The following is a 15,394-nucleotide window of genomic DNA, read 5'->3' as shown; positions in this document are numbered from 1 at the left end:
TTGGAGAAACTATGTATGGAGAAGCTTTGTCATCCATGAAGATTAATGCATAAACATACACTCTCCTGCAAGGCACATGTTACAAAAGCTAGGTCTTGGGAAATAGTTGATTTCAAACATAAAAAATTTTAGAATAAAATTAGAAGTCATTCCAACCAGAGAGCCATGTAATTAAAATGCAATGGATTTTCAGCTACAAGATGTGAATGCATGGAGGTCCATACTTTGCAATTTTTTGTATTGACTGCTCCTACTAGAATGGAATGACCTTTCCCATCAGTTCACAAAACATTACAAGGCCAGTTTCATCAACATCCATTTTTTGCAATACAAAAGTTCACAAAATCAATTCTTTGCTGGAAACTTGAGGCATTAATTGTTTCACAAAATGAATCTTGTAGAAGTACCAATAGAGAATGATATACAATACATATTTTGCAAACATTCAATCATAGCAGTGACAACTGATGTATTGACATTTGTAAAATGTTGTTCATTTGCTGCATTAGCCATCATAGCATGTGTAACATTTTCAACCACTTCTGTAGCAACAAGATGCAGTTCTCTTTCTGACATAAGGACTAACTCAACTCATTTCAAATTTTGAAATTATATTCTTTAAATCATTTCTAGATATTGGAATATTGGTCATTTTCTCAATCCATTTTAAACATCAATATTCTCTTTATATGACCAATGCATTGCTACTGTTTTGACAGAACAATTTAGCAAGAAAACTGTTCCTTTTTATCCAGTCATGATTGTGATTTAATAGCATGCAATATCATTTCCTATTTTTTTATATAGGTCTGGTTTTGTAATTTGTATAACTTACACAAAACTTAAACAGTGCCATCTCTACCCTGATGGAGAACTTAAAACTAAAAAGTTTTGTCATAAATGGCTTCCCCATGTTTCCAATAGCTTAAATTTATAATTTCATTGATATATGTTAAAAGAATTTACTCTAGAATTCTCTAATTAGTGTCAGTTTAATTATAATCACCCTGTACATATATGCATATACATAATATAAGAGAAATTAAAAATGAATGTTAATTACATTTCTTTTAATTATTGCTTTATTTATAGCATTTATTTCAAATCAAAATAAATATGAAAATGCAGAGTAATTCACTCAAGAATGAACATTTATTATGTGGAATATCTCTATTTAAAGTGAAAAGATAAACATGAAACACAAATGAAACAACTCTCTATTTCATGACAAAACAGTCAACCAAGATATGTTTTATATTAAATGTTATTCAAATGTGACATTGCAATTATGAGATATTGAACAAAGTAAGTGTTCAGTCCCAAACGAATGTATATTTCAATAGTATAATATAAATATTTATTACCCATGTTTCAATATTCTTAATTGTAAACTTAAAATTGATGATCTACTTACTCAAACAAGTTTTGTTATCTGATGCTAATTCATAATGACTAGGACAGGCACAACAATAGTTGTATGATTTATGTTGACTTTTACTTGGCAGAGCAAGACATAGATGAGAACATCCACCATTATTAACTGCACATGGATTCCAACCTGAAAAAAGTTATATGAGTTTTCTTTATCTGTTATAAAAGTTAAGATAATTTTCATTATTTTATTTTGTTATTAATATTAAATATAATATACAATGTTCATTTTCAAAGTTTACATAATAAGAAAAATTTGAGTGTTTGCAAATACCAAAAATTATAAAAACAGATTACTTTAAAACTAAAGCAGATATAAATGTAGGCAGAACAAAGCAATTTTTATTTTAATGGGATTGTTCTCAAACCTCCTAGTTCAGCATCAGCTGTTTCAATTGCTGAAGATGCTTACAATCAAATAAATTTAATTTTGAATTTTAATTATTCAACAGAAATTTTAAATAGAAATCAATTTTCAAATAAAATGTTGAATGTTCATAAAGATTTGTAACAGTTAAAAAATATATAATGAAAAATTTATGCTTTTTATCATTATATTATTTATTATTTTAATAATTTTGTATGATGATTTTAAAATTTTAATTTTTTATATGACACATGAGATAACATTATTAGCATATGTTATAAGTGTCAAGAATACGATATCCTTCACAATGATATTCTTATATGAAATAGTGCCTAATCTATATGATGTTATTTTTTTAATATAAAATATGCAATATAAATCATAAGTTTAACATTATTATTAATTAAAAAATATAAAGTTATATAATAAGTACATTTTTTATTGGAAAAAATGATTGATCATTATTAAATATTTTTAAAATTTAATGTTTTAAATTTAAACATACCAGACTGTCTAGAGGTATGATACACAACAATATCCACAACAAAATCAAGTTGTTTCTGAATATGTATCTGATTCTCTCCAGTAATTTTTGATGCTCTTTCTATTGTGCGATATTCCAATCTGACCAATAAATATTACCTTGATACTGAGTCAGAGCATGGGGATTCGGTAGTGATTTTGGAATAACTTGTTGACGATTTCCTCCTAAATATATTTTGAAATAATTTTATTAATATTTAAAACTTTAAATAGTTTATTTAAAATAATAAAGAAAACAAAATATAAATTTGTCAAAAATGTGAACTAATAAAAGTAATAAAGTTTAGGATTTAATAATGTAAAAATTGATGAGAAAACCAATTACAGTTTTAAAAAATATTTTTTTTTATTCTTAATTACAAACAGATATTGTTTTAATTTTGTTAAAATGAATGAAATATTTTATAATTAATAAAAAATACTTAATGAAATATAATATAGAATTGTACTATTTTACAGGATGACAATTAAAAAAAAGTAACTAAAATTAGAACTATTACAAAATTTTGTCATAAAGTAGTAACCTGTTAAATCTGCTGATTCAATAATCTTTGAATCAATGTCAATCCAAAATATTCTTCTATCTGTATAATCAATAGTAAGTCCATTTGCTCTTTTTACTTTAGAAATAATCTTAGTTCGGTCTGATCCATCCATTGCAGATTTTTCAATACGTGGATTAGATCCCCAATCACTCCAATACATATATCTGAAATAATAAAATTCATCAATTTTTCTTAATGTTTTATAAAATAAAACTATTATAACTTAAGTTGATAAAAGACACACAAAAGTAAATTGGTACTTCTCATTGTAATTATAGGAACATGTGTATATTTGTATGTAGGTATGTATTAATATATATCTCCATATATATATATATATATATATATATATTTATTTATACTATTTTTTTTGTGGAAAATATATACAGGGACATTTTTTATCTTGAGACAATGAAATAACTTAATTGCACCTCATTATTTTGTGAAAAAGGTATAGACAAAAGTTGTAGGTTTTGAAGGGCCAATCAATTGGTGACCTTGACCTTCAAGGTCATTTGAGGGTCAAGTCTGTTATTTCCAATGAGAACACACATTTTTGACCCCGGAAATGGAAAGAGTGGGAAATTTTACAACTGGATATACCTTTGACCTTATGGTCTAGGTCAAAGGTCAAGATTATTTTAAGGTTTAAATTATAAGCTGTTTCTAATGGAAAACCATACTTTTTATTACTGGAACAGGCAGGGAGGTAAAAGTTACATTTTTTCATGACCTTATTATTTTGACCTTTAAAAGTATTCACTACTTTTAGCACTACCCAGGAGTAAAGATGTGGATGTAGTAGTTTTGAAATCATGACATTGGTATGCAGTTTAGAAAATACCATCTTAAACATTACAATGTTATTTTCTGTTACACTTCATTGTAGATGTATGTAATTACAAAACAAGTAAAATGAAAAAAAGCAGCAGAATACTGAGAGGGAAACATCCCAAACTTCATGTGTGGAAGACAAATTTCTATCAGATGACAAAAATTTTATCATCATATCACTTCATTTCTATTTTAGTTGTTAAGTTTAAGTGTTCAGTTACTACTACTACTACTACTACTAATACTACTACTAATACTAATATAATGATAATAATAAATATTAAAATAAACTTAGAAAAAAAAATTAGTTTAGAATATAGAAACAGAATAATAATTTTAACATCAATAATATCCAATGACACAAAGTGGAACAGAATGTTGATCACTCAGCTCTCGTAAGCTTAATTCAGATTAGTGCTGAACCAGTACCTGTTTTAAAAGATTGTGTGTATACAAGAAAAAAATCATAAACAAATTGATTTTAAAAAATTAACAAAATATGTTCTGTAGTTTAATCTTCTTTTAAGCTGTTTTCAATTGAATATTCTTTATACAGTGGAACCTTGCTTAACAAGCACCTCTCATAATGAGCAATTCACATAATGAACAAAACAAATTGTAAAAAAAATGACTCACTTAACAAATAATGTTTCGCATACACCATGTTTCTTTATGCAGCAAGAGTGTAGCGAAATGACATCACAAACAGTGTTGGCCAATTAGAAACCAGTTTCAATGTGTTCACTGTAAAGCACTTCTTCAGCGCTGCATAAAGAAACACGGCCATAACGAGTGACAAGGAGATGGAAAGTCCTGGACTGTGCACATGCTATATCAGACTGTTTAGCACTCATTCTGTTAACATCTCAGTACTCGCTGTGATCACACATTTCTCAAGCTTGTGTTCAGACATATTACATATAAACATCAATAACCATAGCCCTTTATATAATAAACATGCCAAACAATATGCCAAATTATTGGGCTATGTAAAGGCTATAGTTAAATATTAAAATTCATTAATTTGACTAAAGATAGGCAATTATGCTGCCATCTCATATTAAATTTAATGACCAATTCCAAAGTAAATTTTAGAAATGTCTAAATTAAAAATTAATTTTCCAATGTTAGCTTAGGATATTATTTCTTCTAAATATGAAGTTAAATGATTTGTGACCTTGACAAAAATTTACAAAAATTTTTACATTTTCGAGTCTATCTTTTTATCCTTTATTCTACTCCAGAAGTAACAGTCACTATGGTTAAAGAACAAACTTCTTTTACAAAGGTAAAAATAGGTAAAAATTCACAAAGTAAAAACAATCCAGTGTCAGCCTTTTATTAGAGGTTCTGACACCTTTCACTAAAATACAAGAATTCTTCTCACCATAAGTGAGAAGAATTCATTTAGTGAAAGGTGTCAGAACCTCTAATAAAAGGCTGACACTGGATTGTTTTTACTTTGTGAATTTTTACCTATTTTTACCTTTGTAAAAGAAGTTTGTTCTTTAACCATAGTGACTGTTACTTCTGGAGTAGAATAAAGGATAAAAAGATAGACTCGAAAATGTAAAAATTTTTGTAAATACAGTTGAGAACTGAAAATCGGAATCAATTGGGGACTGGGGTTGTTCAGATTAGGGATTTGTTCCGATTACAGTCTATGTACGAAAAAATATATTAACCTGTCCGATGTTCAAATTTTTCTCCGTTGCATGTCGTGTCGCTTTGTGTTGAATTTTTCTCCATTGTGTGTCGCTTCGTGTTGAATTTTCGTCGATTTTAAGCCTAACGAAAATTTTTATAATAATAATCGAGGCTATCGTATCGTTAAAAATTATTTCTGCATTTTGTACAAACAAAATAAATATATTGAAGAATATAAAAAACATGAAAATTATACTTTAGAAGTAAATTTAGTATCAAAAACGTTCGATTCAGCACGACACAGTCCGACTGAAAATCGTGCCGATTACCGGCAATTCCGATTACCAGGGTGCCGATTTACGACTCTCTACTGTAGTCTTAACTTCATATTTAGAAGAAATATATCCTGAGTTAACATTGGAAATTGTACTATATGCAAATTATTGTGAAAAACTCGTATCTACCACCAGAGGGCTTGAAGCAGTTAAATTGGAAAAGGATAATATGGTGAGAAGAATTCTTGTATTTTAGTGAAAGGTGTCAGAACCTCTAATAAAAGGCTGACACTGGATCGTTTTTACTTTGTGAATTTTTACCTATTTTTACCTTTGTAAAAGAAGTTCGTTCTTTAACCATAGTGACTGTTACTTCTGGAGTAGAATAAAGGATAAAAAGATAGACTCGAAAATGTAAAAATTTTTGTAAATACAGTTGAGAACTGAAAATCGGAATCAATTGGGGACTGGGGTTGTTCAGATTAGGGATTTGTTCCGATTACAGTCTATGTACGAAAAAATATATTAACCTGTCCGATGTTCAAATTTTTCTCCGTTGCATGTCGTGTCGCTTTGTGTTGAATTTTTCTCCATTGTGTGTCGCTTCGTGTTGAATTTTCGTCGATTTTAAGCCTAACGAAAATTTTTATAATAATAATCGAGGCTATCGTATCGTTAAAAATTATTTCTGCATTTTGTACAAACAAAATAAATATATTGAAGAATATAAAAACATGAAAATTATACTTTAGAAGTAAATTTAGTATCAAAAACGTTCGATTCAGCACGACACAGTCCGACTGAAAATCGTGCCGATTACCGGCAATTCCGATTACCAGGGTGCCGATTTACGACTCTCTACTGTAGTCTTAACTTCATATTTAGAAGAAATATATCCTGAGTTAACATTGGAAATTGTACTATATGCAAATTATTGTGAAAAACTCGTATCTACCACCAGAGGGCTTGAAGCAGTTAAATTGGAAAAGGATAATATGGTGAGAAGAATTCTTGTATTTTAGTGAAAGGTGTCAGAACCTCTAATAAAAGGCTGACACTGGATCGTTTTTACTTTGTGAATTTTTACCTATTTTTACCTTTGTAAAAGAAGTTCGTTCTTTAACCATAGTGACTGTTACTTCTGGAGTAGAATAAAGGATAAAAAGATAGACTCGAAAATGTAAAAATTTTTGTAAATAGTCTTAACTTCATATTTAGTAAAAATTAATTATTTATAATTATAAAATTTAATACGAGATGGATGAATAACTGCCTACCTCTGGTCAAATTAATTAATTTCTAATATTTAATTATAGCCTTTACATAACCCCAAATTTTTGGGTTATTGTTTAGCTGTTTCTGAGACATTTTTGATTTTTTTGTTTCCTGCAAACCAAATTCACATTCCAGGTTGGTTCATTCTGCAGTATAAGAAAAAATAATGATGATTCATGCTCTTTAACAATGTATATTGTATAATTTTCTTTGAATAAACATTACACAAATATTTTTGAGTATTTTTTTCATCATAGAATGCATTATTGTATTTTACATTAATTTATATTGGAATAATTGTTTCACTTAATGAGTGTTTCACATTACACATTATAAGTAAGATTCTGGAATAAATTATCCTCGTTAAGCGAGGTTCCACTGTAATGAACTATTGTTTTTGATTTTTAAAAGATAAATTTTACAAACTGAAATTTTCAAATAGTTAAAATTATTAATTAGAGAAAGATGTAGATTTGTAGAACTGCTTAAATTTAAAAGACATTTTATTATATAAAAATATTTTATCCTGTTATTAATCCACAATGATAAACTATACAACTTCAAAAAGGAGAAAAAATTAATTTTTATGTTTAGTTATTAAAATTCACTTTTTATAGTAATGAAGGAGCAATAAATTTACAAGAATGACAATTATCACATTATATATCTTATGACTTTATATAGAAAGTTTATTAACAGAAATTTATCAGCTTTCAAGATATACATTCAAACACGAGTGTCTAGTGATATCAATTACAGTATGAATTGAATGCAAAAGAAAATAAATAAGAATAAACTAAAGGGAGGTACACTGTAAACATACATATGAGTATGTTTCATAAGTTGGGGAAAAACTGTAATAGCAAATGTTTTGCTGTACTGATTTTTTTTGAAAAAAGTGCTCTTAGTGGCTTTAGACAAAATAAAAATTGTTTGATGAGTTTGTAATTGGAATATAGTAATTTGTATAGTCAGATAGCCCACTAGTAATCCACATGAAAGTATGGTAGTTAATTTCAAAATAGCTTGTAATTCAAAAAACACAACCCTTTTTGTTATTGCTTCTAATGATATAAAAATAGTAACGTTTATTAATTATTTATCCATTACATTTTCTTGAATAATATAATAATCTATTGAATCAATTTGCAGTTTACTTCATAACTTCACAAATATTTTGAAATCATTTATGAACTTATGAAAAATAAATATTTCATTTTATTAATCATATAAACTTTTAAAATATTTTATTCAATCAACTTACCCATCACTTGGATCAAGGGCTATTGATCTTGGATCATCTAAATCCTGCCATAGCAACACTTTCCTAGATGAACCATCAAGGCGAGAAACTTCAATACGATTTGACCCCATATCAGTCCAATATAAATTGTGTGCTATCCAATCAACTGCCATGCCTTCAGGATATTGTAACCCAAATTCAATAATATGTTCAACATTACTACCATTCATAAAAGCTCTATTTATTGTCTAGAAAATAAAAATAGCACATTAAATAATCAAATTAAAATAAAACACATTTAAAAGTTTAAATGTTGTTAATTGAAACAGTAATCATTTCTATGCTCTTTTCTAGTAAATGTAATATAAATTTTAAATAATTCAAATTTAACTGTTTTATTGAATTTTTCCAAATAATAAATGTTTATTTCTCATATTTAAAGCAAATAGGAAACAATTTATAAAAAATAAACTATAATCTCTATTTTTTAACTTATTAAATATCAATATTTAGCAAATCTAAATATGACCCATAGTACAGTACTTGGATTTCTGGTTAAGTTGTATTTCTATAAATTAACTGCATTTTCTACGTAGTCCCATAAAGTGTGATGTACAGTACTTATCCTATTTGTCAGTGCTCCAACTTCATAAAACCATTATATAAAAAAAATCTGTCCTGCTGTCACACCACTCCAGCATGGCTATCATCATGGTGTCATCATTTTAAAAACGTTGTTCTTTCATATCCCTTTTCATTACTGTGAAATTGACATGTTACATCTAGTGAATGTGACAGATGTTTTAATGTTCCAAAAGTGCATTCATCAATTGTCTGAAAGGCCCAGCTGGCACATTATCTTAATGGAAGATGATTCTTCTCTCTCATTTTTCTGGATGTTTCTCTTTGATTGCATCCACTATTGTCACATTATCATCACATAATATAGTAATCACTGTTGATTGTCGTTCCTAATGCAAAAAAAATCAATAACCAGTATTTTTGCATCTCAAAAATATCAACACAATGACCTTGCTGGCCAATAGCTGAGTTCAAAATTTCTTTGTGAGTGGGGATACCTTGTTCTTCTATTATTTGAATTGAACCTTGTCTATGGGTCAAATGATGCACCCAGGATTCATTCTGGGTGACAAGACAATTCAGGAAGTATCCTTTGTTGGCTTTTAGTTGCTGCAAATAAGAGTGCCAACACTTCAAGTATGTTTTCATATTGACTGTAAATATGAGGAAAACCTAGCATTCTGAAACTTTTCATATGTCTAATTTGTCATTGATAATGGATTATACACAGTAAACTTGAATTATTAAACTTACATAAGTAGATATTGGGTATTGATACAAGTTATATATCACTGCAATAATCAGAGGGACTTTTTATAGTAATTTTACATACTGATGAGAAGAATCTCAAAATGTAAATCAACTCTGACATGTGCAGTGAGGCATGTGAAAAGGATAAATTATAAAGACATCTACCATCTTTTATATTTCAGAGTGTTTCTTCTTTATTTGTATATTTTAATTACATATTTACCATACTAAATATTTTATAATCATCATTTAAAACAAATGTTTAAAAAAATTAAATTCCTAATAAAATATTAAAATTATAACTTAATGCTCATCAATAGAAATATAATTGGCCTTTTGTGCTCTCTGAGCAGTAAAGGGCCTGAAACCACAAATAAAAAAAAGGAAATATAATAAAGTTTTATAGTAAGATTTAACCTTTTAATCTTTATTACAGATCCATAATTTACTTATTTAATATGTAAGTTCCTAAACTAATCATTTTAGAGGTTATATGTATTCTTCATATTCTTAATAATCCTCAAAAGATCAATCAGAAGAAGCAACCATCATTGAAATTTGATTTACATAAATAACACTCATAAATAGTGCAAGCTAGAGAAATTTATATAAATAAATAGTCCTCAATATATTTATTATCTTTGGGTTGATTTTTAACCAGCATAACAAGTCTCTCTCTCTCTCTCTATCTCTCTCCCCCTTTCAAATTCCTTTTAGATAAATAGGGAAAAATTCAGAAGTTATCATAGTAATTATTTAACATTTGAAAATTCCTATTATGTTCATTGTTCTTTTGATAGAAACTAAGTTTTTCAGGTTACATTAATTTATTGTTATGGTATTTTCCAATTCTAATAAACTGAAAATTTTCTTTCTATAAAAAAGATTAGATATCTGTATATTTTTTGGTAAAATTTCAACCATTTGAATGGATTTATTTTATTTAATTTTTTAGTTATTTAATAATTATTATTTGTCATAAATGTAATTAAGTCATCACAAAATTATTACAACTGTACTGAATAAACTTTATAATCACTGGAAAAAGTTTGATATCAACACAGCAGTTCAACTAATACTATATATTATATTTTAATTTATATTACTTTATTTGAAAATTAAGGTTTGACTTTAAATTACATATACTCACTTTTTGACATACATCTGTCCAATAAATACGATCATCATTAATATCATAATCTAAGGCACTTGCTTCTGTTATTCCCGAAATAGGAATAACATCATTATGTTTTGATTCCAAAGATATTCGTCTGATATCAACCCGCCTTGAAAACAACAAAAATGCTTCAGGTACAATACAAGTTCTAAGGTCAGAAGCTAATTCCAAGCCCATAGGACAAGAACATATATATTTATTTTCAGGTTTATTTAAACACAAGTTGCTACAATTTCCATTATTTATGGCACAAGGATTGGTACCTAGAAAAACAGCAAACAATTTTATTTCTTCATGTAATGTATGAATTTATATTAATATAATATTACTTAAAATACACTAGTGTAAAAAACATTACTAAATTCAAGTTAGCATGCATTTATTTGAATACATGTTTTCAATCAAAGTTTGATTGACTTATGATATGCCATATTGTCAAATGCTATTTTGACAATATGGCATATTGACAAAATAGCATTTGATTTACTATGCACATATGCTATTGCTTCTACAACTTTTTAATTAGTTAGGTTTTTTAATTAACAATTATATATTCTTTAAATTGCCAAATTATTAAAACTAAAAATAAAATGTTTTATTAAATTAAAGTAGTTTATTCTGTTATTAATCCATAACCATAATTCTACATGGCTTTAAAAAGAAGAAAGAAGAAAAAAAGCAATTATTTATTTATAATTCATTAACAAATCCTGTATAATCATGTACAAAAGTATATACTTATTAAATTTATCCCTTAATAAATTTTCTGAATTTTATAAAATATCAATAAACTGGAAAAAAATCAGAAGTTTTTTTTGTTATGCAATCAAAATTTTAAAATGAAAAATGATAAGTAATTTTAATTTAAATGGTTAATTTATCATTTTTTGTGCTTTGTAAATTTTTGGGAAAATTTTGTGTACAATTGGAAAAAATTTTGTGCCTTGAAAATATTCTGCACCCCCTTTTCCTAAGTTGTATTGCACCACATTATTCCTTGCTGCCTGCAGATGGTTACACTTAGTGAAACATATTGTCAGCAAAAAAATCAACAAGGCAGCCAAGGAGGCAAATTCTTTGACTATTTTGACAATTTTCCTGACTTTCCATGACTTTTCTGAACACTAATGAAATCCCTAATTTTTTCTGACTTCCTGGATGTATAGGAACCCTGTCAGTATCAATAGTTAACAATTTCTAACTGATTTCCTTGAGTTCTTACAAATTTAATTTCTTAATGGTTAGAAAAAAAAATGAATAGAAACTGTTGGTAATTGGAAATTGGTTAAAAAAATAAAAAGAAAAGAAACAGTTGACAAACGGTGATATTAAAAACAATATAAATAGGCTGTTTCCATTTGGTCTCTCTACTTTTTAACAAAGTTTTCCACCTTTGATTACTTTAACAATATCAACTCTCTGTTATCAATTATTCCATAATATCATATCATTTATATCAATTGCAAATTTCATGATATCAAACATCACTAATTCATAGTATCATTTAAAAACAGTATCATTTATAGTATCATAAAAAATTTTAAACTTACCATGCTTTACAAAAATATTTACAGCTTTTAAGCCCATTAAATCTGGAAGTTGATCAATAATAGTCTCTCTCATATCACCAGTTTCTTTATGTACTCTTTCTATTGACCTCTGCTGCCAATCAGTCCAATAAACAAAATCACCTAGAAAACAATAATCATAAGTAAATTTTTAAAAAATTAAAAAATATTGCTTATTATTTCTGTTAAGGAAAAATTAATTTGCTGTATTTTACATAAAAATAAGTGAAATGCAATTACCCAATATTTCCATAACTTATAAAGATAACAATCATTTTTTGTTATATTTTTAACAATAATTTAACAAGAATTAAATAAAGTCAAAGATAAAACAGCTTAGAGAGAATTTTCAGAAACAGGAAAATGCCCCTAGAATTTTTCTCTTACTTTTTATATAAAAAATAAAAATAAATGTAATCTGAATCAAATTTCCCTCTAATAAATTAAATTATCAAATAGTTATTTGATAATTTATTTAATCTTCATATATCCAAAATTTGCACTTACATCATTATTTTATTAAGTTCACATCTTTATAACAAAATTTAGAAAAGTTCAATGTTAGAAAATTTATTAATGGTAAAATAATATAAAAAAATAAAATAAACACTTCAACATAAAATAGCTTACCTTTGAGAAAAGTTTATCAAAATGAAAACAAAGAAGGTTTTAATGCAGACAATAAGCAGGAAAACTGAAACTACAACAGGAAGATGGCATCTATTGAATGATTTGAATAAAATATTATGCTTAAATGAATACCAGAAGTTCCAAAAGTGCTATGATAGAGAACAATAAAAGTGATGACTTTGGATGAGAAAGTGCAACACATACATGTGTCAAGAAGGTCTCTAATGCATGACTGTAATTCACATGTCTGATGTCAATGAAAGTACCTTATGATACAGAAAAATAAAAATAAAACAAACTGAGATCAAAGAGGCAGTGTCATCTGTTGAAATTTATACCGCTAAATATGACAGTTATAAATGATTTTGAAAGTAGAGAATAATGAATTGTTCATTTGAATTTAAGATAAACATAAGAAAAACTTTCCTATGAATGTTAGTATGATTTCTATGAAGGTCCTCATGCTTTATTACAGATTTAAGCAGCAGACTTCCTCAACCAGCTGCATTGCAGACATATCTTTTTTTGAAGTCTTTGTTATCAACAAAAGTGATTATTCATTATGCAACATAAAAATAAACCAGCAATGAGTTGCCCAACTTTCCTATTAACATTTAAAATTTTGGTAGCACCATCTGCTATCATAGTTTATTTTAACTTTTTATATTTTTAACTATTATAAAACATTAAAATGCTTAATTTTGAGGATAAGGAGGAGTTTTATAAAAAAACTGTAAATGCTAACAACAAGTAAAATCATTATTAAGTCCAACCCTACTGGAGATACATATGACTCCCATTATCTCCCTGCCCCCTTGACCTTTAACCATCAAAATTTAATAGCATCAATCCCCCTAATAAACAAACTTCCCTGCAAAATTTCAAATTTTTGACAAAAAGCACAAGAGCTAATAGCTTCAAACTGAGTGAACAAAATCATGCCCCCAAACACATACACTAACATCTAAACATACAGAAATTACCCCAAATTCTTTTGCATTTCGACATTTCTTGGTGTTCTGGGCCCAAAAATATAAAATTCTGGATGGGTCATTTTTTGCCAGATTGCCATACTTTCCCTCTGTTATAACAGCTGGGAAAGTAACAAGAGAATATGCTTCAGCTGATCAAGAAGCTACTAAGGTTTCTGCTGCACAACCAAAGCTCATCAAGGAAAATAGATATAAACCTGAACAGGTTTTCATTTTCAAGCCTGTTATGTTTTGGAAGAAGATACTTCAGCTATATATATATATATATATATATAACCAAAATGAAAGAAGCCCCATGCTTTAAGGCAGTAAGAAATCAAGCTATGATGATATATTGCTATAATGAAGCAAACCACATAAAGCCTGATCTAATCCACCAAACACACAATCAAAGAATATGCTACTCATTTATTATATGTGAAACAAGAGAACTTGGATGACAAACTCTTTTTGGACTGGTTCCACCACTACTTCATTCCTAAAGTCAAAGAATTCCCAGAGGAAAAAAACATTTCCACTTAAAGTCCTCTTTAGACTAGGCAGTTTGATGCCCCAGGACATCAAACTGACAAAAATGAATCTGCAAATGACAAAGCAGAAATTGTCTACCTATTTCCTAATACTACATTCCTTAACCAGCTGCTCAATGAGGAATGAGGAGATAAGCATATCCTTTAAAGACAATTATAAGAAGTATGGGTTGCACTGCTGGGCTTTTGAACATTGATACAGCTGACAGTTTCTTTATAATAAGACAGGTGCTAAAGGACATCAAACAAATCTGTAACAACCTGTAAACTAACATGTTGGAAGAACTTGTAGTCCAAGACTGTAAATAGCATAATTTCAGATTAACAACAAACCATTCTAGATGTATATTGTGAAAAAAATCATTGCTGAAATAAAAGTGTTGGCCAGGAGAATTGGTAAAAAAGGATTTAAGGACTTAGAAGAGGACTTGCACAAGTAGAGCAAGAACATTGAGGACTTGCTGTAATTGATGGGCAGACAATAGCATTCATGAATAACAATTTGGAAGAGCTTGCTTGTTTAAATTCTGAAGATGAAGATGAAAATAAGAAACAATTCCAAGAGAAAAAAATCCAACCTGAAAAATCTTGTACAAATAATGTCTAATGCCATACACTGCAAACTTTTACAAATATTAAAACAGTCTGATTCATGCAATGAAGTTTAAGAAGACTAGACAATATTTCAACGTTATCAAATTATATTCAGAGAATTAAAAAGAAGAAAACAAAAACAGCAGCAGCTTCCCATTACTATGTTCCTCTAAAATAGTGTTCCACAACTGGTGTGCCCTCACTAAGTGAAAGGTGTAATGTGAACTTTTACATATTCTATTAATTTCAAGTTTTATTTATATATTTTTATCACAGACTTAATAAACACTAATGTTGTGTGTTTTTTCTCAAAAACACTTGGCAAGTTTTCTATCAAATATCTTTATTCATATCTTTATTCACACAACATTAGTGTTTATTAAGTCTAAATCATAGAACAAGATACGGTTT

At 27.8% G+C, this 15,394-nt stretch overlaps 1 protein-coding gene across 1 annotated transcript in view; it reads right to left on the bottom strand.

Annotated features, from left to right (window-relative positions):
- The window catches only part of arr (low-density lipoprotein receptor-related protein 6), an 80,639-nt gene that overhangs the window by 17,700 nt on the left and 47,545 nt on the right, over positions 1 to 15,394 (bottom strand). Inside the window, 7 exon segments of the mRNA XM_067273665.1 lie at positions 1,415 to 1,558; positions 2,304 to 2,420; positions 2,423 to 2,506; positions 2,866 to 3,050; positions 8,182 to 8,408; positions 10,643 to 10,932; positions 12,220 to 12,360. Coding sequence (XP_067129766.1) covers positions 1,415 to 1,558; positions 2,304 to 2,420; positions 2,423 to 2,506; positions 2,866 to 3,050; positions 8,182 to 8,408; positions 10,643 to 10,932; positions 12,220 to 12,360 — 1,188 coding nt within the window.

The sequence above is a fragment of the Centruroides vittatus genome, unplaced genomic scaffold, assembly GCF_030686945.1.
Source record: "Centruroides vittatus isolate TY-2023 unplaced genomic scaffold, ASM3068694v2 contig_484, whole genome shotgun sequence".
Classification (NCBI taxonomy): domain Eukaryota; kingdom Metazoa; phylum Arthropoda; class Arachnida; order Scorpiones; family Buthidae; genus Centruroides; species Centruroides vittatus.
Note: the sequence above shows the minus strand (reverse complement) of the source record. Positions and strands in the feature narration are given on the sequence as shown.